Below are 26,751 nucleotides of genomic sequence, written 5' to 3' on the forward strand. Positions count from 1 at the left end.
AAGCTAGCTTCAATGGCATCATTAGCAACAGCATTGCTAGGCTTCGCCAGGCGGCACAGCATTGACCGTGTGGTTACAGGTCCAGGGTTTGGTAGTATTGTTGATCTTCTGTCTATCCTTCCAGTCAGGGGCTTATTTCTTCTGTTTCTATATGTAGTTAAGCTCGATGCTATCATGTTAGCTCCGTAGCTATAGTGCTTTGCCGATGTATTGTCGTGGAGATAAAAGTCACTGTGAATGTCCATTCCGCGTTCTCGACTCTCATTTTCAAGAGGATATAGTATCCGAGGTGGTTTAAAATACAAATCCATGATCCACAATAGAAAAAGGAGAGAGTGTAGAATCCAATGAGCCCTTTTACCTAAGATACAGTCAGAGCGAAAAAAAGATACGTCCTGCACTGCACTCTAATCCTTCACTCTCACTTTCCTCATCCACAAATCTTTCATCCTGGCTCAAACTAATGGGGTAATCGTTGCTTTCTCGGTCAGAATCGCTCTCGCTGCTGGTGTAAACAATGTGCAAATGTGAGGAGCCTTTCAACATGTGACGTCACGCTACTTCCGGTACAGGCAAGGCTTTTTTATCAGCGACCAAAAGTTGCGAACTTTATCGTCGATGTTCTCTACTAAATCCTTTCAGCAAAAATATGGCAATATCGCCAAATGATCAAGTATGACACATAGAATGGATCTGCTATCCCCGTTTAAATAAGAAAATTTCATTTCAGTAGGCCTTTAAAAACATAGAGGCTAATGCCATGACTCTCATTGTGTTTCAGTGTATCTTGAAGGATCATGCAAGTACTTGTTTCTTGTTGATGCTGTAAACAAAATGTCACTGTGCAAACCCATGTTTGTTGTTGTACTGAACACAGATTGAAACTAAACCGATTGAAATAATAATAATAACAATGAATAATTTCAAAGTCTTTGTTAGCCGTTTGTAAAGTTTTGTGCTCGTGCGCTACGTTCGCTCGCATCCTGCATCTCCTGGGGGCTAAGCCCCTCCTGTCCTTAAGAGCTAGTGACGCCCCTGAATATACACTACATTTTAATTGTTTGTATCTAAAAAAAACAACAACATAATTTTGTTTTGAATATATAAAATGCACACGATATTTAAATTGTTAATATTTTATAATTCATATTAGTATAATATAAAAAAAAAAAAAGATCAGATAAGATAATAAATCAATACGAGCATCACATCGGCAAGTTACAAATGATAGAAAAGATGGAAAGGACAATTCAGGTAAAAAATAGACTAAAAACAATATAAAGTATAACATATATACATAATATTTAGATAATATATGTACAGTATAGGATATATACTGATATATGTTTATATTATATATACCGGGGTGCCCATTACGTCGATCGCGACCTACCGGTCGATCACCAGCCAGGCATTAAAAAAATACTCCTAAAAATGAGCGATCATAAATCTTCACTATGACGTCACTTTCGTCACTTGATTGACATTCATGGCACCCGAGGGTCTTCTGAGATGACGCTGGCTGCTGCCAGTTCATTAAAATTACCGACAGGAAGGCGAGAAACACTTTACTTCAACAGACTCTGGCGCCGTACCTGTTGTCAAAACTCCAAAGACCGACTGCACAGTTGCACAATAAAAGCTCTGCTTCATCCTGCCTGCGCTAACAAAATAAGGGTCTCAGAAAGCTGGCGTGCACAAGCTAGCAAGCTACAGAGTTTTCCGCCAAAGTATTTCTTGTAAAGTGTATACAAAGGAGTACGGAAGCTGGACAAATAAGATGCCAAAAACCAACCACTTTCATGTGGTATTGGACAGAAAGGAGGACTTTTTTTCTCCTCCATTTGAAAATGCGGACGTTATCAACACTACTGTTTGATTCCAATCAATGCAAGTCATCAGAATCAGGTAATACACCAACTTATATTCTTGTATTCATGAAAGAAAGGAATCTATATGTGTTAAACATGCTTGTATTATCTTTAAACACCTTTAACTTATTAACAATATTAACTATATGTGGTAAACATGCCTGTATTATCATTAAACACTTTTAACTTATTAACAATATTAACTATATGTGTTAAACATGCTTGTATTATCATTAAACACCTTTAACTTGTTAACAATATTAACTATATGTGTTAAACATGCTTGTATTATCTTAAACACCTTTAACTTGTTAACAATATTAACTATATGTGTTAAACATGCTTGTATTATCTTTAAACACCTTTAAGTTGTTAACAATATTAACTATATGTGTTAAACATGCTTGTATTATCTTTAAACACCTTTAACTTATTAACAATATTAACTATATGTGTTAAACATACTTGTATTATCTTTAAACACCTTTAACTTGTTAACAATATTAACTATATGTGTTAAACAATCTTGTATTATCTTTAAACACCTTTAACTTATTAACAATATTAACTGTATGTGTTAAACATGCTTGTATTATCATTAAACACCTTTAAGTAGTTAACAATATTAGCTATATGTGTTAAACATGCTTGTATTATCTTTAAACACCTTTAACTTATTAACAATATTAACTATATGTGTTAAACATGCTTGTATTATCATTAAACACATTTAACTTGTTAACAATATTAACTATATGTGTTAAACATGCTTGTATTATCTTTAAACACCTTTAACTTGTTAACAATATTAACTATATGTATTAAACATGCTTGTATTATCTTTAAACAGCTTTAACTTGTTAAAAATATTAACTATATGTATTAAACATTCTTGTATTATCATTAAACACCTTTAATTTATCAACAATATTAACTATATGTGTTAAACATGCTTGCATTGTCATTAAACAGCTTTAACTTGTTAACAATATTAACTATATGTATTAAACATGCTTGTATTATCATTAAACACCTTTAATTTATTAACAATATTAACTATATGTGTTAAACATGCTTGCATTATCATTAAACACCTTTAATTTATTAACAATATTAACTATATGTGTTAAACATGCTTGCATTATCATTAAACACCTTGAACTTGTTAAGAAAAACATATATTTCATAAATAAGTAAATATAAATTATATATATGAATGAGGTAGATCTTTACGACTTGATCAATTGAAAAGTAACTCGCCTGCAGAAAAAGTGTGGGCACCCCTGATATATACAATATATAACAATTACCATGTACAATATTACAGTATAAGTAACAGCTGCGGCATAAAATAGAGAGTAACTCCAGCAGAAAATAGACATAAACAAAGAGAAGTAGCAAACATAGAAGGTGTCAGGTAATAGACATCATCTATTGCTGTATGGCGAGTGATTATACGGCTGGATGGAGTGCGGAATGAAGGCGTTCTTGACTCGAATTACTGATTTAAAAAAATTAAAAAAATCTGTGTTAATGAAAAATGTATGGATTTTCGAAAAAAGACGTCAAGAGGAGCGAAAGCAGCCCGCTGTTACAAATGATCAACGCACCAGGACATGATTGGTCAGCCTTGTGACAGATGTTATACAGCCAGCCAATCAGATGAAACATTGATGCCAAGCTGTCCAATCAGCGGCCGTTTTTCCACTCAGCGGTAGTAGTGAATGGGCCTTGGAGGGTGGGGTGACTCAGCCGGAAAATAGCTGTTTCTATTTTTTTATCTACACGTCGTAACCTGGAGTTCACTGGTGAGTCCAATCTGTTCCGCTTTGTGGTTTGTTTTGCTTCTAAACGAGAAACGCAAAAAGGGAAAGATGGAGACATCTCAGCGTATTTCCGTATGTGTGTTCGCATCTTTAGCGTAGGTGTTTATTAGCCTTGGTTGGTCCGTGCATATGTCGGCTGTCATAATTCTTTCAAAGTGTATACTGGAGCATAATTATAACCTGAGGCTGTTACCGTTTAGCGAGCTGTTGGTTAGCCTAACAGCATTGCGTGTGTTCTGTTGCATGGAAAAGGGCTAATTAATTTGCTTTATCCGGTTGTATTTTGTAGCGAAGTAAGTTAGCTTCTTTGCTATATTTTATTTTAAAAAACTACAGGAAGTGCAACTCTTTCGTGTTCCGGGTCTGTCTATTTTTGAGCAGTGTAGGGGGCGGTAACGGGCGACCGTTAAAATGGTTTTCATTGACGGTTCTCAAGTAAGGTGCTGTTGTGCTTTGAAAGCATTTCTTAAAAAAAATGTAGTTTTGGTCTAATTAAATATAAAACATTACAAGCTGCTAACATTGAGAAAACCATCTGCTCTTATTTTGGTAAGATCCGAGCTCTCCGAATGTGCACGCCTCCTGTCATATAATTGTTGGATTATTATTTATTTTTTTATGAACGGACACAACAGCGTAGTTCCCTCTTTTTACTGTACTTTTTCTTATGCCTTCTGATCTCTCTCTCTCTCTCTCTCTCTGTCTCTCTGTCTCTCTCTCTCTCTCTCTCTCTCTCTCTCTCTCTCTCTCTCTCTCTCTCTCTCTCTCTCTCTCTCTCTCTCTCTCTCTCTCTCTCTCTCTCTCTCTCTCTCTCTATGTCCATTTCTCTGTTCTCAATTGTTGATGATAACAACCAAACCTAATCTCCCCCTCCACATCCCGGAATGTAAATAATTCAATGTATATACCCTGATGATTATCTTGTGTGATTATGGTATATATCTGATAGTATATATCTGTATCATGAATCAATTTAAGTGGACTTAAACAAGTTGGAAAACTTATTCGGGTGTTACCATTTAGTGGTCAATTGTACGGAATATGTACTTCACTGTGCAACCTACTAATAAAAGTTTCAATCAATCAATCAATGTTAAACATGCATAAAATCATTCAATTAATGTAAGTATTTCACACTATGTGGCTCCACGTCTAGCTAGCCAATTTACTGGTGAAAATACATGCTAATTTATATAATTTTTCTAAGAATTTTAGTATTAAACACTAATGTACGTGGCACAACATGCTAGCGAGCTTAAAGCCACACAAAGCAGCTGTTGTTGCAAGAATATTCCATACAGCCACGGATTTACTGTTGCATTTATAAAGGTTTTTCTGACCATACTCTAATTTAATTCAACAGGAGACTGGACGGCAAAGTGCAGCAAAGTGGAGACTGTGGAGTATAACAAAGCTAAGGGAACAGGGTAAGCGAACATTATCATGTTTTTTGTTTTTGTCTTTCAATCTTTTCCGTCAAATATTACAAATGATATATTTATGACAGCTACTCGACTAATGAGAAGCCATGGCTTGTTTAGATCACACACACATGCGCACACACACTCACACACACACACACACACACACACACACACACACACACACACACACACACACACACACACACACACACACACACACACACCAGGCACTGTGTGATCTTGTACTGTACAAGATGCAGTACTTTGTTGGGAATTGTTCAAATTTCTAGAGACTTTTCCAATCCATTTACTGACTTTTTCTTCATCAAAAAAACAACTAGCAACAAATCTCGCATATTTTCTATTGTTGTTGGAGACCAGTGGCGGCTGCTGGTCTTTTAAGTAGGGGGAGCTCATTTTCAGCTGCTCTTTAAACATGAATGAATACCGTCTCCAATAACAGATAAACGATATAAAGATGCTAGATTTTACAAAGAAAACATAACTTAAAGGATTGTAAAATGTTTATAATATAGAATCTTAATTTATGCGCATTGCACATTTTGTAGATCGCTGTATGTCCACTTTGCAGACATGCTGCTTTCGCTCCAGACAATCGTGTGCGTCTTGGTTACATTATCACAACATTCTGTTTTGGCAATCACATTTTTTTGGTGGCCGAATTTTCAGTGCATCACTTGTCAATAGTGCGCAAATAATTATTATAAATCGCTCCGGAGTATACGTCGCACCGGCCGAAAATGCATAATAAAGAAGGAAAAAAACATATATACGTCACACTCGAGTATAAGTCGCATTTTTGGGGGAAATTTATTTGATAAAATCCAACACCAAGAATAGACATTTGAAAGGCAATTTAAAATAAATAAAGAATAGTGAACAGGCTGAATGAGTGTACGTTATATGACGCATAAATAACCAACTGAGAATGTGCCTGGTATGTTAACGTAACATATTATGGTAAGAGTCATTCAAATAACAATAACATATAAAACATACGTTTACCAAACAATCTGTCACTCTTGATTGCTAAATCCGATGAAATCTTCTTCCTCATTGTCGCTCTTGGTGCGCCGCTTCCTTTCTTTCTGCTGCTCGATCGCCATTTTCTGCTGCATATTTCACTGCGTCCAGCTTGTAATCTGCAATATATGATTTCCTTTTCGGTACCATTTTTGTTCAGTCCTTCTCAGTTTTTATAAGTTACCGCCAATGTTGAAATGATCCATTTTAATAGCTACGGACATAGTAGCAGTTAGCATCCCATGACGCGGAATGCACTTCTGCCATGACGCAGAATGCACTTCTGCCATGACCTGCCCCCGCCAAATTCTTATTGGTTGATGTGTGTGTGACGATTGCTGACGTGTGTGTGACGATTGCTGACATTTGCTTCGTCTCTTACGCGAATTAGATAAATAATATTATTTGATAGTTTACGGTAATGTGTTAATAATTTCACACATAAGTCGCTCCGGAGTATATGTCGCAACCCCGGCCAAACTAGTAAAATAACTGCGATTTATAATCCGAAAAATACGGTATATACATTAATTCATACAATATATTACTTAAATGTCTTTTCACGTTAAAAAAAATGTTAATGTGTGGTGGCTTTTATTTTGCCATGTAGAGGAAATCCTGGTTATATTATAATGGGACTGTCTGCGTAGTTTGACATTCAAAAGTTGTTGGCAACTCTGCTTCCTAACACACCTGATACACACGTGTCACTGCTGAGTTGGTTGCTCATTGTAATCCATCTGTTCATAATAAATTAGATTTGCAATGTGCATATTTTAAAACTCAGCTCACACTTAGATGGAGCCTAGGAAATTTTGAGTGTATATTAGAGATGGCCGATGAATGCTATAAAATGTAATATCGGAAATTATCGGGATCGTTTTTTTTATTATCTGTATCTGGTTTTTTTTAGGTTTTTTTTATTAAATCAACATAAAAAACACAAGATACACTTACAATTAGTGCACCAACCCAAAAAAACTCCCTCCCCCATTTACACTCATTCAGACTCATTCACACAAAACGGTTGTTTCTTTCTGTTATTAATATTCTGGTTCCTACATTATATATCAATATATAACAATACAGTCTGTAAGGGATACAGTCCGTAAGCACACATGAGTGTGCGTGCTGCTGGTCCACTAATAGTACTAACCTTTAACAGTTAGATTTACTCATTTTCATTAATTACTAGTTTCTATGTAACTGTTTTTATATTGTTTTACTTTCTTTTTTATTCAAGAAAATGTTTTTAGTTTATTTATCTTATTTATTTTATAAACATTTTTTGAAAGGACCTTATCTTCACCATACCTGGTTGTCCAAATTAGGCATAATAATGTGTTAATTCCACGACTGTATATATCGGTATCGGTTGATATCGGTATCGGTTGATATCGGTATCGGTAAATAAGAGTTGGACAATATCGGAATATCGGATATCGGCAAAAAAGCCATTATCGGACATCCCTAGTGTATATGTTGTAAGGCACAATCACGAGTGTTTACTCCTGCACGAAATGACACCAACCAAGTCAACAACTTCACCTTCTGTTGTTAAATAAGGTTTAAAAACATGAGATAATGTCACACTTTTCTTACAACACAAACCAAAAGACTTACCCGTTCTCACACAAACACTGTGTTTTGTGTCATGGCCAATTATGCAAATTAGACAATGATGTCATTTAGCACATATATATTCCGGTCCTGTGGAAAACACAGGGACTTTTAGCGAAAATGTTGGTCAAAAACCGAATCAATATGAGACGTGGTCGTACAAAAAACGAGGAATGGCCACTGTATATACAGCAATGTAAATACAGCAATATTTAACAAATAAGTAACACCATTTTCCCCTTATTTTAAGTACAATTGTTTGCGCAGAATATTAGTGCAAAATAACCAAAGAAAAGCAAAAAAATACTTTTGGCTTTTCATTTAAATCATTTGGCTTTTTGACCTCAAAACCTGCTTGTGTTCAAGCACTTATTCCATTAAAGTATTTGTGTACAATAAATCAATATTAGGAATGTAAAAATATGAATACAAACAATATTGGCAATATAAAAATATGAACTCAACGAATATTTGTGAAAATGAATACGGAAGAGAACTTGAAATTCTCAATATTATCATGCTAGGATCGATCTAATATGATTACAGAAGAACCTCAACTTAAGAGCTTTTTAATTGGTTCTTTGACAGAGCTCTTAACTCAAAAACACTTGTATCTCAAACCAAAGTCTCCATTTGAAATCAATTTAAGTTAATTTAAAACACCACATGCCTTTTAAAAATAAATAGTTTTAGATAAGTAGTATTGTATAAAAACATAACAATAGAATGTACGTTAAACAACTACAATAGTTTTATCAAATAATGTAATAATTATGTACAGCATTTTCCTTGGAGAGTGGACTTCTTCGGTATCTCCTTCCAGCTGCTTCTCTGTCAAACACACCTTCAGCAACTTTTCCATATTTTTATGTATAAATATCCATCAGTTATCCATAATTTTAACATTCTTCATCAAACTGCTTCAGTATGATGTAGACTGACAGTGATATGCTCGAATTGCTTCGCCATGTTGGCCACATGCTCGGTCATGTTTTTAGTGGTTTATTTCTTTAATTCAATTAATATTATCCACTTCTTCACACTTACCGTACCTTCTTCCTTCCAATAGTTGGAAAATAAAGTTATGTCGATCTCTATACATAAGCTAATTCTAGCAAGTAAGACCAGATGTTTGGTCGGATCCTACATGGTTCACTGTGACATGTTGGGGATGCTTGTAACTCAAGTTTTTGTTTACAACCTGAGGCATAACAATTAGCCGAGAGACCGCTCGTATCTCAAAACACTCTTAAGTTCAGGTATTCTTAAGTTGGAATACTGACATTATTTATTTATTCCTACTATGCAAAACTAACTTGTTGGGGGTATCGGTTTTTGTGTATTTAGGACCCTCATAAGTCCTAAAATTTTGAAATTAAACCATGGAGGTATGGCGGAGATATTTATAAAACAATCTTGACGCCTTCGAAACTTGCTCCAAACGAGCTGTTTGGAATTGGAGACTTAAATAACATATTTTGCCTTTGTTACGTCAGCTGGTATCTCAATATATGGTAGAGGTTTACCTGAAGAGCTTTGCTTTAGTCCGCCATTTTTATTCATTTGTAGTCCAAAGTTGTGGTCAATAAGTTCCTTCTTTTTCTTTACCTTCTTCTTGTGAGGCAGACTGGCTCGTACATGCACAAGCATGCTAAAATCATCCTCTGTTGCCATTTCTAATAAAAAAGTAGCATACAGTTCTAACTTACTATATCTGTCGGTACACTCGATATGGAAACGCTAAGAATTACAACATGGCTGATGGGGTGGAGAGACAGTCGAAGGAGACTTTGCCTGGATTAGGACTTCAAAACAGCGCATTCTGAAGAGACAATCAGAAAGCGGCTTGAAGATGGTCTGTAAAACATAATCTATTCACAATTTGGATTTAAGAACCACCATTACCTGTTATGTAGTAGACCACAAATAATTGTTTTAGATGTAGAATATAAATCATAACATGGCACCTTCAATGAAACTGGAAAATATCCTACCAACTCACTGGAAAATATCCTATCATGTCGGTATCGATACTTTTAATAAGAGGACTGACTCCCCCTAGCTTCATTCTGTGCTGATTAATTAAGAGAACCGGAAAATATAATTTCATATGTTAATATTGATCCAATACTCACCCTTCTCACCTTGTAATCAATAACATCGAAATGTGGATCGATACATCCTCCTTGCTTAATTCTGTGTTAATTAAGAGAACTGAAAAACATCCTATCATGTGAGCATTCATCCAATATTTTTACTACCAACTTTGGTATCAATACTGTCGATATGAGGCTCGACCCCCTCACCCCTAACCTGACTCTCGCCAGATCCTTGTAGTTCGCTGAGCTCTACACAAGGATCTGGGCTTAACGGCAATGCAAACTCCTTCAAGATAGCAAAAAATAATGAACCAATCAGGATCGCCGGGCGGGATTTCAAAGATGTGACATAGCGCCGAAGAGACTGTTTAATTCAAAACAATGGCGGCACGTAGCGAGGAGTCGTGTGCTGACATTGATTCTGTTATTGCAACTGTTTTGTCGAATCTATCAAATATTAATTCAGAGAACTTTTCGCTCTGTCGTTATCCAATATGTCGGCTGTCTTGTTTTGGATTTCCCAGTGTTGCTCTCATCAGCGTCACGGGTTGATTTCGATGTGAGTGGTTGAAGTAGCACGTCATTCAAGATAACAGACAAGTGGTTTATCCAATCACATACAATTATTTTTTTTACAAGGCCCCGCCTTCTGAAATACATTTTCTATTGAGAAGTCCCAGATCCTTGTGTGGAGCTCAGCGAACTATAAGGATCTGGCGAGAGTCAGGTTACCTCACCACCTCATTCCATGCCGATGTATTACCTGAACTGGACAATTTCCTATCATGTTAGTATTAATCAGATACTGTTGCTATAAGCTTGTTATTGATACTGTAGACCAGGGGTGTCAAACTCATTTTAGATCGGGGGCCACATGGAGAAAAATTTACACCCAAGTTGGCCAGACTGTTAAAATCACGGCACAATAAATTAAAAATATAGACAACGTCAGAATGTTTTCTTTGTTTACAAATAGAACATGCACATTCTGAAAATGTACAAATCATAATGTTATTGAGGTTTGTTTTTTTTACACTTACATGTTGCAGTTAATAGTATTCTACCTTTATTTGTCGTTATTTATACTTTCTGAATAAATTGTGATAATGTTCATCAGTCAACTCATTGGTGTTAATTTTGAATCTATCAAGATAAAAAAAAAATATCAAAATCAAATTACAGGATGTTATTTATGTAGTTTGCTCATTTTCCTTGACTGGTGCACTAACATCAATCCAGCAATCAATCAATCAATCAAAGTTTACTTATATAGCCCTAAATCACAAGGGCTGCACAAGCCACAACAACATCATGTGGGGTTTTTTTTTTCATCTACAAAGATGATTGATTGATTGATTGAAACTTTTATTATTAGATTGCACAGTGAAGTACATATTCCGTACAATTGACCACTAAATGGTAACACCCGAATAAGTTTTTCAACTTGTTTAAGTCGGGGTGATTCATGATACAGATATATACTATCAAATATATACTACCATCATAATACAGTCATCACACAAAATAATCATCAGAGTATATACATTGAATTATTTACATTATTTACAATCGGGGGTGTGGAATATGGAGGGGGGTTAGGTTTGGTTGGTATCAACACTTCAGTCATCAACAATCAGCATCAACAATTGCATCATCAGAGAAATGGACATTGGAACAGTGTAGGACTGACTTGGTAGGATATGTACATGTAGTGGACATAGAGAGAGAGAGATCAGAAAGTATAAGAAAAAGTGTCTACATTTGATTATTTACATTTGATTATTTACAATCCGAAGAGGTATTATGTGGAAGGGAGGGTGTTAGTTTAGGGTTGTAGTTGCCTGGAGGTGTTCTTTTAGTGCGGTTTTGAAGGAGGATAGAGATGCCCTTACACCTGTTGGGAGTGCATTCCATATTGATGTGGCATAGAAAGAGAATGAGTTAAGACCTTTGTTAGTTCGGAATCTGGGTTTAACGTGGTTAGTGGAGCTCCCCCTGGTGTTGTGGTTATACAAAGAATTGCTGTTGCGATATCTAGTGGACACATTTAAAACAGCAGTTTCTTTCCTTCAAAAATGTTGGCTCATTTTTATACTTGGCAAACTCATCCCACGGGCCGGATAAAACATGTTCGCGGGCCATTTACGTTTGACCCCCCTGCTGTAGACATAAGGCCTGATCCACCCCGCCCCTCTTCATTCTATGCTGATTTATTAAGAGGACTTGAAAATTTTCTATAACAGTGTTTCCCATAAACTGCCAAGATACCTGTGGCGGTGGGGGCGTGGCTATGGGCGTGGTTACCATGACATCATCGAGTAATTTGCATAATTTACTACAATGATATGATTTTCTCTAAAAAGGCTCAGAAAATGTATACTTACTAATTAATAATAACAGTTTTGTTTTAAACGTCCATCCATCCATCCATCCATCCATTTTACAATATAATTACAACACTTTATGTACATATTTATATACAGATTTGAACAATAAGTTATTCACTGAAATATATTTATTAATTGTGGTTCTTACAAAAAAGATATCTTATCAAATATAAAAGCTAAAATGTCTCTTAAAGCTCTGCCCCTTTAATTAGTGCATACTAAATAATTTAACTTTAGCCTACTACTACAACCATATTATTTACCAGCAACATAAAGTGAAACAGATGCAGAGGTGTCCTGCCACAGTCAGTAACAAATAAACAGAAAACAGTAGTGGTCAAATACAAATAAGGCAACAAGAGAAGTATCCTACACTTCTCTTTTGTAAAGTAAATCTGAACAGCCTATATGGGCATCTACATCAACTATATGATTAGCAGAGATGTGGACTCGAGTCACATGACTTGGACTCGAGTCAGACTCGAGTCATGAATTTGATGACTTTGGACTCGACTTGACAAAATGTAAAGAGACTTGTAATTCGACTTGGACTTTAACATCAATGACTTGTGACTTCACTTGGACTTGAGCCTTTTGACTTGACATGACTTGCTACTTTCCCCAAAACCCAAAGATTAAAAAGTTATTTGGGAGCGCGCCGCTCCGTATTTTTCCTTTTCTTCGTCTGTGTCTATCAGCGTGTTGTTCCTGTCAGCTGGTGTGCTCTCAGTACAACAGCCAATCAAATTAGATCTACGCTGTTTTCATCCCACAGCTCTCATCCAATCAAATTGCAGGACAACCAATGAAGAAGAATTGTCAAACAATGCGGCAGTGAGAAACAATTATTAGGCCAAAGTTAATTTCGTTCGGGTATTAAAACTACGACTCGGTCAACAAAAAACGAATAGCCCTTTGCAAATCATGCAGTTCGAATATTATAGACGGAGACGTAACAACTTCCAACTTCGTTCGACATTTGAAGTTGCACAAAGAAGGGTAAGTTTTGAATGTAAGCTAACGTTTATTGGCTAAGTAACGTGACTTTTATTTGCTGTGTAGTTAAATCAGTGAGGCTGTAAACTCACTGCTAACGTTATAACCATAGACATCTTATAAGGGTACGCAGCATGGAGCGCTACTGCCTAAAGGCGCAGACGAGACGCGGGGCCCCCATCTTGGAGTGGTGATCCGCTCCACTAGTGCAATTCATTTGGCAGGAGCAATGAACTGTCAGCGGATTTAATTCATCTTACCTCACTGAATACCACTGATTTTCACGCGCTTTTTTGTCATACGTGTAGCTATGATAAAGGACACATGTTTTGGCGTGTTTTATTATTCATAGTTTGCTTAACAGTAATATAATATTCTTATACGCTATAAGTGACCAGACGTCCGAGATCAAAATTGGGAATATAATCCCAGAGAAAGGGGAAAAAAACGGTTATCTATTTTTAAATTGAAGAAACAATATGATTAGGTTATATATACATGCGTATATCCTACATAAACAATGTATGAATACATTAGATATCTATATATCTTACAGACTGTATCTCTGTTGCTGCAGCAGCAGAGAGTTTATTCTGTCTTGACACTTTGTATTGATATTTTGTATTACATTCTTCCCTTAAATGATCATGTTTACAGTCATTGTTTTATATGTATTTTTTATGTACACTACCGTTCAAAAGTTTGGGGTCATCCAAACAATTTTATGGAATAGCCTTAATTTCTAAGAACAAATATAGACTGTCGAGTTTCAGATGAAAGTTCTCTTTTTCTGGCCATTTTGAGCGTTTAATTGACCCCACAAATGTGATGCTCCAGAAACTCAATCTGCTCAAAGGAAGGTCAGTTTTGTAGCTTCTGTAACGAGGTAAACTGTTTTCAGATGTGTGAACATGATTGCACAAGGGTTTTCTAATCATCAATTAGCCTTCTGAGCCAATGAGCAAACGCATTGTACCATTAGAACACTGGAGTGATAGTTGCTGGAAATGGGCCTCTGTACACCTATGTAGATATTGCACCAAAAACCAGACATTTGCAGCTAGAATAGTCATTTACCACATTAGCAATGTATAGAGTGTATTTCTTTAAAGTTAAGACTAGTTTAAAGTTATCTTCATTGAAAAGTACAGTGCTTTTCCTTCAAATAAGGACATTTCAATGTGACCCCAAACTTTTGGACGGTAGTGTATGTCGCTTTGGATAAAAGCGTCTGCCAAATACTTCAACATAAACATATATAAACACCTGGAAGTCTTTATATCAGCTAAAACCACCAATCTGTTTCACTGGATTCAGAATAAAACCAAATTCTGTCTTACCCAACAATGTTAGTATTTGAATATTGTTACTTGAAGACTTATTCCTGGTTACAATTATACTGTTAAGAAAGTATTGTCTTATATTTTGCCTAAAATGAGAATGCATCATAATCAGTGGCGGCTGGTGAATTTTGTTTTAGGTGGGGCTGAAAGTTTGTAAACCAAACCCCTGTAAGGGGGTCATCCTCCCCCAGAAGATTTCTTTGTGATTTTCACATACAAATATTAAAGATCTTTGCTCCTTCTCAACTCTGTCGTAATATTATTTTCATAAAATACAACCAATAGTACATTAATGTTAAATCTTACTTGTGAAAAGTAATCACCCGATTCCTATTTTCAACAGTCCGCTCATTTGAGTAGGAAAACGCTGAACACCAGCCCGGCATCTTTGTTTTCTACCTGTCACGTGTCAGTTTAGGCTGCTCGCCGGCTCCTCATCACCACTTCAAGATGGCGGACAAATTGCTCGTGTCACAGCAGCCAATGCTGCGTCTACTTATAAGATGTCTATGGTTATAACGTCATTGCAAACACGGCAATATGTTGCGTCCACTGCAGTTCGCTACCTCATTCATACTTTTTGTCAAGTGATTTTTTTTAAGCAGGGCTGCATGAGGTACCTACACTTAACGTTACGTTAGTCAATGTATCACACACAGTAACATAACGTTAGACGGCGGTCAGCAGCACCGCATATTTTAGCCACCTACAAAAACACAAACATAGTCAAATAAAGGTCAGTAAAATGTATACTATCTTAAGAATATGTGTACATATTGCATAGGGCCCTGACATCTAAAAAGTACAACTCTGTTCATTGTTTTGTTCATGTTTTTGTTATGTTTTTCATATGTACGCACACATAAACACACATACAGTATGAGATGAGATCAATGAGATAAGGTAAGAACAGGATAGAAACTGCTGTGGAACTAGTTACAATGCAATATGCCATGGAAATACAATGTTAACACTTTTGTGCAAAGAAGTACAGTTGCACTTGTTTTTTCAAATGTGTTTATTCTGTAAAGGAATGAGTTAAATGTTTAAAATGACTGGATAATAGTGCTATTATGAAGTGCAATGTCAGCACTATTTTTTTTCCTGCAATTTCAAATGCACTTGTTTTAATAAATAAATACAGTGTTTTAAAAGCATACACAATCTGTGTAAATATATTAGTCTGTGGTTAAAAGGACTTGAAAGGACTCGAAATTCAAAATGCAGGACTTGGGACTTGATTTGAGACTTTCCAGTCTTGACTTTGGACTTGACTCGGGACTTGCCTGTCTTGACTCGGGACTTGACTCGAGACTTGAGGGCAAAGACTTGAGACTTACTTGTGACTTGCAAAGCAATGACTTGGTCCCACCTCTGATGATTAGCCTGAGAAGCTGGACAGGACAATTTTATTATTTTATTTATTTATTTATTTGTGGCGGACGTAATTCTTTCGTGGCGGGCCGCCACAAATAAATGAATGTGTGGGAAACACTGTATAATATTAATATTGATTTGATACTGCTGCTGCTAACATTGGTATTGATATCGGTTGATATGTGGATTGATCCAGCCCCGACTTCATTTTTCAATATGCTGATTTAGTCATCCATCCATTTTTCTACCGCTTGTCCCTTTCGGGGTCGCGGGGGTTGCTGGAGCCTATCTTAGCTGCATTCAATCAAATCATAATTCTATTATTATAATTTTAGTCCACTGTTCCGCATCCATAATTCAGCCATTTTAAACACACGACCCCACTAACAGGGAGTGAGTTAGAATATTGTTGAAATAGGAACTTAGCATTGATCTTGCAGGCTAATGGTGCTTTTTAGGCACTTAGAACGCAAAGCTTCAGTGATCAATGCATTTTGGAAGGAGTGAGCTCGCCCGCCACTAGTGCCGTGGTCACATGACCCGGGCTGCATGCTACGTCATTGGGGCAGATTTGTGTGGAGAAATAAGCAGCAGCAGCAGACGAGCGAGCAGGAAAAGCCTTGTGCATAGGTGCGGCTCCTTTTTTCTGTTAGGCCCCCCCGTGTTCCTTTTCTCGCCTTTTTTTGCGTGTGTTTTCCGAGCGTGAGGAACAGGGCGTCTGTTCCAACACCTCCGAGACACAAATGCCCGGTCCCACCCAAGCCCTTTCCCCAAATGGAGAGAATAACAACGACATCGACCCGGACAACGGCACCAACATCATTCCTTTCCGGAAGAATACCGTGCGAGGGGAGCGAGCATTCAGGTACAAATGATCGCTTTTCGTTAGAAATAAAAATGTCTGTGTAGCGCCCCCATACCGCCAGCTAACAATCCCGACCCCCTTTTAGCCACCATTCTTTGATTGCATGCACTTTATAGCGTCGTCATGGCTGCGGAATGACACCGTCACGTTAAACGACGCAGCTTGTCAAACGACACTCGAATGTTCTCGTCGTAAATCCCAACAAACACTCAACAGAGTAAAACCTGTTTCGAGGTCCGATGTGTTTGCCGATAACGTATGCACTCCATGCCTCCCCAGGCACACACACACGTCAGGCCGGGCCGCAGTGATCTCCAGCCGGCTAACAAAGCATGCTAGTACCGCTTACATCCGCGTAGTTGACAGGGGAGACGACTTTGGCCCTCTTTCATTATCCGATGTTTCTGCAGTTCACATCTGTGGTCCCCAACCACTGGTCCGGGGACCGGTACCGGTCCGTGACGCATTTGCTACCGGGCCGCAGAGAAACATTAAATAATTTATAAACGACTGCATTTTCTCCGACTTAACTTTTGCCTGTCCCACTAGACCAGTGGTTCTTAACCTTGTTGGAGGTACGGAACCCCACCAGTTTCATATGCGCATTCACCGAACCCTTCTTTAGTGAAAAATAAAATGATGTTTTTTTTCAAATTCAAGACAAAGTTATATGTTTTTGGTAACACTTTAGTATGGAGAACATATTCTAAGTAACAAAGACTTAATTTAGAGTTATTTGGTTACGATTAGGGCCCGGGTTAGAGGGTTAGGGCCCGGGTTAGAGGGTTAGGGTTATAATAAGGCCATGCCGAATAAGGCATTAATAAGTACTTAATAATGACTAGTTAAGAGCCAATATGTTACTAATTTGCATGTTAATAAACAACTAATTAATGGTGAATATGTTCCCCATACTAAAGTGTTACCATGTTTTTTTACTGGTGCACAAAATGAACCGTGCATGAACATCACCTTCTTCAAAGAACAAAACCAAAACAGTGCATAAACTCACAACAAATTACAGACCTACAAAGCAGTGTGACTTCTGCTGTTGCCGTATCCGTAATACGCCAATAGGGAGAAGTTTTTATTTACACGATGAGTCGGGTGTGTCTTGACCTCCGCCGAACCCTTGAGCCCGACTCACCGAACCACTGCACTAGACACACCAACAAGTTTGTTACTAGATGTACAATAACACTCCTCATAGTAAGTTGCCTTTTGTTATATTTGTTATAACTTTATGACATGATATGCACATTAATGAACATATAAAATATAAATGTGACAGATTGTAGCCAAAGGCTGATTTCCATTTGCATCTCATTGCAAAGAAACAAGCCCAGGGCTCCCACTAATTCAGCGTTATAGTGAGTTGTATTTTTCATGCACTTATTTTTGCTGTGTTTATCTGGCACAAGTGTAAAGCCGGTCACTGAAAATAATGCCTTCATTAAACCGATCCGTGGTGCAAAAAAGGTTGGGGACCACTGGTCTACATAATGATGGACTTTAATGGTGATATAAGTCATTTTAAAAAAGTGTTTTGGTGTACATGGATAATGTATTTTAATGAAAACTCACTGTGATTAGATGCTTTTTGTATTGTACAGCTTTTTATGATCATGATCATCACAATTGAGGGTCATTGTGGTCCGGCTTCCTCCCAACCCCAAAGACATGTATATGGGGATAGGTTGATTGGCAACACTAAATTAGCCCTAGTGTGTGAATGTTGTCTGTCTATCTGTGTTGGCCCTGCGATGAGGTGGGGACTTGTCCAGGGTGTACCCTGCCTTCCGCCTGAATGCAGCTGAGATAGGCTCCAACACCCCCCGCCACCCCGAATGGGACAAGCGGTAGAACATGGATGGATGGATGTGTTTATATACCTGCACAACGGTCAGGAGGAATTTTGGACAATTCCTCTAAACAAAAGTTTCAGTGCAGCAATATTCTTGGGATGTCTGGTGTGAATCGCTCTCTTGAGGTAATGCCACAGCATCTCAATCAGGTTGAGGTCAGGACTCTGACTGGGCCACTCAAGAAGGCGTATTTTCTTCTGTTGAAGCCATGCTGTTGTTGATTTACATCTATGCTTGGGGTCATTATCCTGTTGCAATACCCACCCTCTTTTGAGCTTCTGTTGGCAGACAGATGGTCTTCCTGCAAAATGTCTTGATAAACTTGGGGATTTCGTTTTTCCATCGATGAAAGCAATCCGTCCAGGCCCTGAGGCAGCAAAGCAGCCCCAAACCATGATGCCACCTACACCATATTTCACATTTAGGATGAGGTTTTGATGTTGGTGTGCTGTGCTTTTTTTTCCTGAACTTTCTCCACTTGTAGACAATCTGTCTTACCGTGGACACATGGGCTTTTAGAGATTCTTTTGTAGCCCTTTCCAGCTTTATGCAAGTTAACAATTCTTGAGCTCTTTTGTGTGAGGCATATGCCAGGCAATGCTTCTTGAGAACAGCATACTTATCACAGGTGTGTGTTTTTTATAGGGCAGGGCAGCTTTAACCAACACATATGATCTCGTCACATAACCAACATTTCAACCAACACTCCATGTTGTCTGAGTCCTGGCTCCAATCATCTCTTGGAGAAGTAATTAGCCTAGGAGTTCACATATTTTTTCCACCGTGCACTGTGAATGTTTACATGTTGTGTTCAATAAAAAGATGAAAACCTATAATTTTTTGTGCGGTATTAGTTTAAGCAGATTGTGTTTGTCTATTGTTGCGGCTTCGATGAAGATCAAAACACATTTTAAGACCAATTTATGCAGAAATCCAAGTAATCCCAAAGGGTTCACAAAGTTTTTCTTGCAACTCTGTCTGTCTGTCTGTCTGTCTGTCTGTGTGTGTGTGTGTGTGTGTGTGTGTGTGTGTGTGTGTGTGTGTGTGTGTGTGTGTGTGTGTGTGTGTGTGTGTGTGTGTGTGTGTGTGTGTGTGTGTGTGTGTGTGTGTGTGTGTGTGTGTGTGTGTGTGTGTGTGTGTGTGTGTGTGTGTGTGTGTGTGTGTGTGTGTGTGTGTGTGTGGACCTATCAAAGGCTTTTGATACGGTCAACAGAGACTTGCTCTGGGCGGTCCTTCTCAGGGTTGGTTGCCTGCGGAAGTTTGTAAACATCCTGCAAAGTTTCCACGAGGGGATGATGGCTCAGGTGACAACAGGAGGACATGAGTCTAGGCCTTTCAAGGTATCCACTGGTGTCAGACAGGGTTGTGTGCTTGCACCTGTACTATTCAACATCTTCCTCATGAGTGTCACCTGGCTACTGCACAAAGAAGTTGAGGGAAGCAGTGGTGTGCTGGTGGATTACAGGTTGGATGGAAGCTTATTTAACATCAGAAGGCTGCAGGCGGCTACCAAGGTCAAAACTGTGAACAATGTGGAATTACAGTATGCTGATGATTGTGCCTTCGTGGCACATACATCAGAGGCTCTGCAGGCGACGCTAACAGCTGCTGTGAAGGCCTATAGTAGACTGGATCTCACTGTGAACACTGTAAAGACGGAGGTACTGTGCCAGTGGAACTCCCCTCCGCCAACTCGACCACCATCACCTGTCTTTAACATCGATGACAAGCCCCTAGCAATAGTCCCAGACTTCAAATATCTTGGGAGCATCCTCTCGGAAAACTGCAGCATGGACAATGATATTCAAAATCGAATCAGGTCTGCCTCAGCCTCCTTTGGTAGACTGCGTAAGAGGGTGTATGTGAACTAAGACCTCAGCATACGTACCAAGGTGGCAGTCTACCAAGCCATCTGTGTCTCCACACTATTATATGGCTGTGAAGCTTGGACCCTGTATCGCCGCCACATCCAACAGCTGGAGAACTTTCACATCAAGTGTCTCCAGCGGATCCTTGGGCTGACATGGCGTGATCGTGTGCCACACACGGAAGTCCTGAGTAAAACTGGTACCAAGAGCATGGAGGCCACTTTTCTCCAGTACCAACTGCGATGGGCCGGCCACACCATCAGAATGTCAGTTGATAGACTTCCGCGACAACTGCTAAATGGTCAACTTCATCATGGCCAGAGATTTGCAGGAGGCCAAAAGCGGAGATATAAGGACCAACTGAAAATAACTCTCAAGAGGTGTGGAATACAGCACACAGCTGGAAAGCTCTGCCTCAGATCGCCCTCTCTGGAGGCAACTCTGCCATGTAGGCCTTCAACATTTTGAAGAGGAGAGAAGCGCAGCGAGGGGAAGGGAAACGTCAGAGGAGAAAGATGGGCCCTGCAGCCAAGATCCCCACAACAAACACTAACTTCATATGCCCCCATTGCAATAGACCATGTGGCTCTCATATTGGACTTTTTAGTCACCTCAAAACTCACCAATAGAAGGAGTGGAAGTCATCATCGGATACGATGGACTACCATAAGCAAGTAAAAGTGTGTGTATATATATATATATATATATATATATATATATATATATATATATATATAATTTTAATTTATTTTATATTTATGTATACATATATATAAATGTACACATTTATGTGTGCAGAGTGCAGACACACATATATGTATATGTATGTATGTATATCTATATATATATATATTCATATAACGATTAAAACATTTAATTGCAGTTTGTACATAGTTAACTTAAAATTAATTGTGATTAATGGCAGATAAACATAATTTTACGTCATTAATAAGTGTACCCTAGACAGTGTTTTTCAAGTTTTTTTTACCATGACTGGACAATTTAGTTTGCTTTTGTGAAATGTTGTTTTAAACTTATTATCTGCCGTGCGTTGGATTTGTATTTTGTAAGAATACATTTTGTATTCCTGCTATAAAAGCACTTGCTTTCAGAATAGGAGCTACACCATGTTTGAATACCAGTTTCACGCATTAAATCAAGCTGTCACCATCATAACACCTTTTTTCTAACTGTTCTGGTCATGATTCAGATCACTGTTTTACATTCTTTAAGCGTCTGTTTGAAATTTTATGAAAATACCTACAGGGCGCTAACCTTCCAATGTTTTTAGATAGGGCTGTCAAAAATAACGAGATAACTCATGTGATTAATCACAAAAATGTATCACATTATTCATGTATATATGCAGAATAATCATGCAATTTATTTGGACCTCAATCGTGGACAGGTACCTGAAGTGCGGGTTGTTATATGGTCAATGATCAGGTCAATGCATACGTCAGTGCAAAGATAAGTGAGGAGATTCCGACTTGTATGCTCGTTAACAAACTACACTTCAAAGTACACTCGGATGGGACTTTAGCTAAAACTGTTACAAAGTTTTAAACAAAAATAAATGACGTATATTTAATTCAAACATTTTAAAACAGAACATGGCATGAGAATACAACTGCATTTTCTGCAACATCCTGTGATCAATCATAATTAATCTAAATTCAATAAATGGGTTATACTTGTATAGCGCTTTTCTATTTTCAAGGTACTCAAAGCGCTTTGATAGTATTTCCACACTCACCCATTCACACACACATTCACACACTGATGGAGGGAGCTGCCATGCAAGGCGCTAACCAGCACCCATCAGGAGCAAAGGTGAAGTGTCTTGCCCAAGGACACAACGGACGTGACTAGGATGGTAGAAGGTGGGGATTGAACCCCAGTAACCAGCAACCCTCCGATTGCTGGCACGGCCACTCTACCAACTTCGCCACGCCGCCCCACGCAATAGTGCGATTAATCTGATTTGATAAAAATGATAATTTCTGCCTTTCGCCCGAGTGCAGCTGGAATAAGCTCCAGTGACCCCCGCGACTCCGAAAGAGACATGCGGTGGAAAGTGAATGGTGGATGACAGCACTAGTTTTAAGCAAATATCCTGCCCACCTACAGTTTTCAGAATGTAATGACATAACTACGCCTGCATGTAACACATGTTTTTAGCTAATGATAGTGATTTGGATAGCTAACGTTAGGCTCTACAATAAATGATGTCTATCCTAACAACAAAATGACTGAAAATTGTTTGTTGTTGCAAGCTAAACAAATTCCCCTCACTAACGAGCAATTTATTTTCAATATAATTAGTAATTGTGTAAAGTGTAGATACTTTAAAAAATATATGTTTTGTTTAACCACAAATGCTAACATAAACTAGCCAGTGGTGTATTTTTTTATTTGTTAATGTAACTGTGAGCAAGTAGCAAACAGCCACTTTAAATGTTATGCAAGTGTAAATAAGTACTTTTAGTATGTCTTGTATGAGATCATGCACAATCACAGTTTTCTCTGGAAAAAAAACACAATTACTATGTTTGTATAAACGTAATATCAGAATAAATGCTTTTCTTTTACTACATATTATTTGTATTCATCTTTGATTGGTTGGGAATCCTAAAATGATGCATGTGGTTTCAGAACCAATTACAGTTCTTTGGCCTGTAAACGGTTACAGTAATTTATTTCTCCAAAATTACGGTTTTCCAAAATTAAACAGCAATTGGGACATGACTTTGACTATGTTTACACTGCAATCCAAAGTAGCCCAAATCTGTTAGTTTTTTTTAAGTCCGATTTTTTTCCATCTGTTTACACTGCAAGTAAAATGTGATTTCAGACTCCAGTGTAAATGCGCATGTGGCCCCAACTTAGCTCCAATGGGGTCTCGATGTCACTTGCATTCGCAGTTCGCTAATGTGAAAACAAAGGAAGTTCACCGGGGGGAAGTCGCTACTACTACAAAATAAAATAAAAGTTGCCACCATAGCTATGGTTGCCACGCTCTAAAAATTAGTGGGGTTTTTTTTTACATGAAAAATAATTATAGTAATATAATGTATGAATAGATGTATATAGTGTAATATATTTTGGAATATTCTAATCTTTTAATGGCTGTTAAGTAGAGGAGAGACGGACATCAGCGTGGATCTACGGTAGCTTTATTTTCCAACTCACATTTAAGCAAATGCGCCACAGTGTCAATTTCGGTTTTTCAACAATCGTTTTTTCCTCGGAATCAAAATATATATTCATATATTACATACACGCTATAAGTGATGCATCAAAAATTCAGTCGTCTTAAATAGACTTTGCTCACCGAAACACAAGTGACGTAGCTCGCCCAATGCTGACGAAAGACTCGCATTCAGGTCGCCTCGCGTTTAGACTGAAGTTACATTTGAAAAGATCCCATTCCAATCTGATTTGGACTACCTCCTGATGTGGGCTGAATCTGATGCGAAAAGATCAGATTTGAAGCATTTTTGGAGCGTTTAGACTGGCAAAAAAAATCCGATCCGTGTCACTTGAGGGCAAAAAAAATCAGATTTGCTGTGCACTGTGCAGTGTAAACAGAGCCAAAGAAGTTCAGGACTTTAGTCCTCATGTGTTGATGTTTGTGTTGCAGCTGGGGAATGGCGGTCAATGTGTATTCTACCTCAATAACCCAGGAGACTATGAGCAGGCATGACATCACTGCCTGGGTCAACGACATCCTCTGCCTGAACTACACAAAAGTTGAGCAGCTCTCCTCAGGTGAGATCCTTGCGTTCAATAACTTGTTCGGACATAAACACCCAGCACACAAGGTGGGTTAAAAGCCACCAGTGCTCAGTTCTCCTTGGCCAGGCTATATATAAATAAACACGTGGTGTGCCACGGCCTCCTGCTGGGACCCAAGTAATCCAATTTTAAGTCGCTCTTTTAACACATGTTAGGATGTAGGCTAATTCCTACATCTTTATTACTTTGTTTGTGGTCAGCGCTGGCTTGTTTGTCGGTGCATGGCTTCGATCCAGTTTTTCCACAACCACAGCAAGGTGGCATCCTCCTTGTATGGCGCATCAGAAGCACAACTACGACATTCTACTGCTGATAACAAGTTTTATTTTGAAGAAACCACAAGTCTCCAATCTGGCTCTCGAGTATTCCCGCAGATTTAGTGTCACTCAGGCTGATGAATAATTCCTAAAGACTTATGCATCTTTCTTTTCCTGCTATTACATCTTAAGGAGCTGCCTACTGCCAGTTTATGGATCTTCTCTTCCCTGGCTGCGTGAGTCTTAAGAAGGTCAAGTTTCAAGCTAAATTGGAGCACGAGTACATTCACAATTTCAAACTGCTGCAAGCGGCGTTCAAACGAATCAAAGTGGACAAGGTGGGCTTGACAAGTCGTAATCTTAAAAACATTTTAACCTCAATTTTGTTTACATCCTTCAAATTGTGCATCTCAGATCATCCCCGTGGATAAACTGGTGAAAGGCCGATTTCAGGACAATCTCGATTTCATTCAGTGGTTCAAGAGATTCTTTGATGCCAATTACGACGGCAAAGAATACGACCCAGTGGAAGCTAGGCAGGGCCAGGATGCCATCCCCCCGCCTGACCCTGGCGAGCAGATCTTTAACCTGCCCAAAAAGTCCCACCATGCAGCCAGTTCCCCAACGGCTGGTAAGCTACACTCCAAATGTGCTTAGTTTCCCAAACTTGACACTTAAAAAAAACCCACGTTTCCTCCTAACAGGAGCTTCGAGGTCAACATCAACCACCCCAAAATCTGCGACACCAACATCCAGACCATCGTCAGCCAAAAGAGTCCTTGCAACTACTCCAGCTAAAGGAGAGAAAGAACTGGAGGTGCAGGTCGTTCAACTTACTGACCAGGTAAGAATTTACATGTTGGTATCTCACTTTACATTACCTCACACCTCCCAATACGGATGCTCTTTTGGTAGGTATTTTGCACACATTTTGACCCTTGAAAACACTTGAATGCGTCACTGCTCTTTAGATACGCATGTTGTTGCATTTTTCTGGTTTCAGTTTGGGGTTCAGTCTGTGAAACCTGCATTATGGTACTGTGTCGAGGCACCAGTGTATTCTCACTCCCCATTCAAAATGCTCTTGTGTAGTGTGACTTGCACTGTGCATAACCTTGCAAAAGAACATTATTTCTCGTGTCTTTACGACTCGATTAGAGGGCTTATTCTGATTTTGGATCAACATTTGCTATTAAAATACTTTTTCACCATTGATTAGTTCCGAATGCAATAACACTCCCCTTTTCTCTTCAAATACCTCCTTCATATCGCCGCTGCCATTACACTATAATCATGAATTTGTTAAAATTACATGTACAAAGCTTCATGCTATAATTGAACAAAGTAATTTGTAGCAGATACCATTAATGCAATCTTACATCCATGACTTTAATAAGTGATTTACTAAAATTTGAGTATTTACAATTAAAATATTTGTTATCAAATATAGCCATTATATCTCATGTATTCATTAAATGCCTTATAGCGATGTAGTGAAGGGGTTTTCTCAAACCATTGAACTAATGAAATGAACTAAGGATATTGTACATTTTGTATTGATATGGTGAATATATTTTCTCAACAAAAACAATGAACTAATGAGAAACTATGGATGCCATACATGAAATTACTAATATTAATATGGTGGAGATATTTCCTCATCAAAAACAATCAACTATTGATGATGTGGTACAGTCATGAAAAAGAGGTGTGGTTTTCAGTTTATAGCATCTAATACAGGGGTGGGCAATTAATTTTTTACCGGGGGGCGCATGAGCAACCCGAGCACTGCTGGAGGGCCACACCGACAATATTTCAATTAAATTTTGCTTAAATTATTTTTGATATACCGTAAGATAAAAAATAATATTTTCATTCAACCTAACTTATCTTTATACAAAAGCAGATGGCTTTTGATGGTTTTATTTTCAACACTTTCTTACACAACACTTCCTGATGTATGATACAATGCAAAAATTTCGATTTCTGTCATTTTATCCTGCCGCCTCTTTGTTGTGAACGTAGCACGCCTGTAAGGTGATTGGCGAAGAAGGAGGAAGCGTTGCTGTTGCGGAAATGAGGAGTGAGGATAGATGTGCGTGTGGAAAGAA

At 38.2% G+C, this 26,751-nt stretch overlaps 1 protein-coding gene across 3 annotated transcripts in view; it reads left to right on the forward strand.

The window, feature by feature from the left end:
* The first annotated feature begins 3,602 nt into the window (after positions 1-3,602).
* mapre2 (microtubule-associated protein, RP/EB family, member 2) overlaps positions 3,603-26,751 on the forward strand; it is a 34,846-nt gene continuing 11,697 nt past the window's right edge. The window contains exons 1-6 of one of the 3 annotated variants that reach the window (XM_062022507.1): positions 3,603-3,679; positions 5,061-5,124; positions 24,229-24,356; positions 24,833-24,978; positions 25,055-25,271; positions 25,345-25,484. In XM_062022507.1, coding sequence (XP_061878491.1) covers positions 24,236-24,356; positions 24,833-24,978; positions 25,055-25,271; positions 25,345-25,484 — 624 coding nt within the window. In that variant the 5' untranslated portion in view covers positions 3,603-3,679; positions 5,061-5,124; positions 24,229-24,235. Of the gene's footprint in view, positions 3,680-4,230; positions 4,247-5,060; positions 5,125-16,540; positions 16,853-24,228; positions 24,357-24,832; positions 24,979-25,054; positions 25,272-25,344; positions 25,485-26,751 lie in introns of those variants that run through there. The other 2 variants (XM_062022508.1, XM_062022506.1) reach the window with 2 other exon arrangements.

This window comes from Entelurus aequoreus, linkage group LG16 (genome assembly GCF_033978785.1).
Source record: "Entelurus aequoreus isolate RoL-2023_Sb linkage group LG16, RoL_Eaeq_v1.1, whole genome shotgun sequence".
Lineage (NCBI taxonomy): Eukaryota > Metazoa > Chordata > Actinopteri > Syngnathiformes > Syngnathidae > Entelurus > Entelurus aequoreus.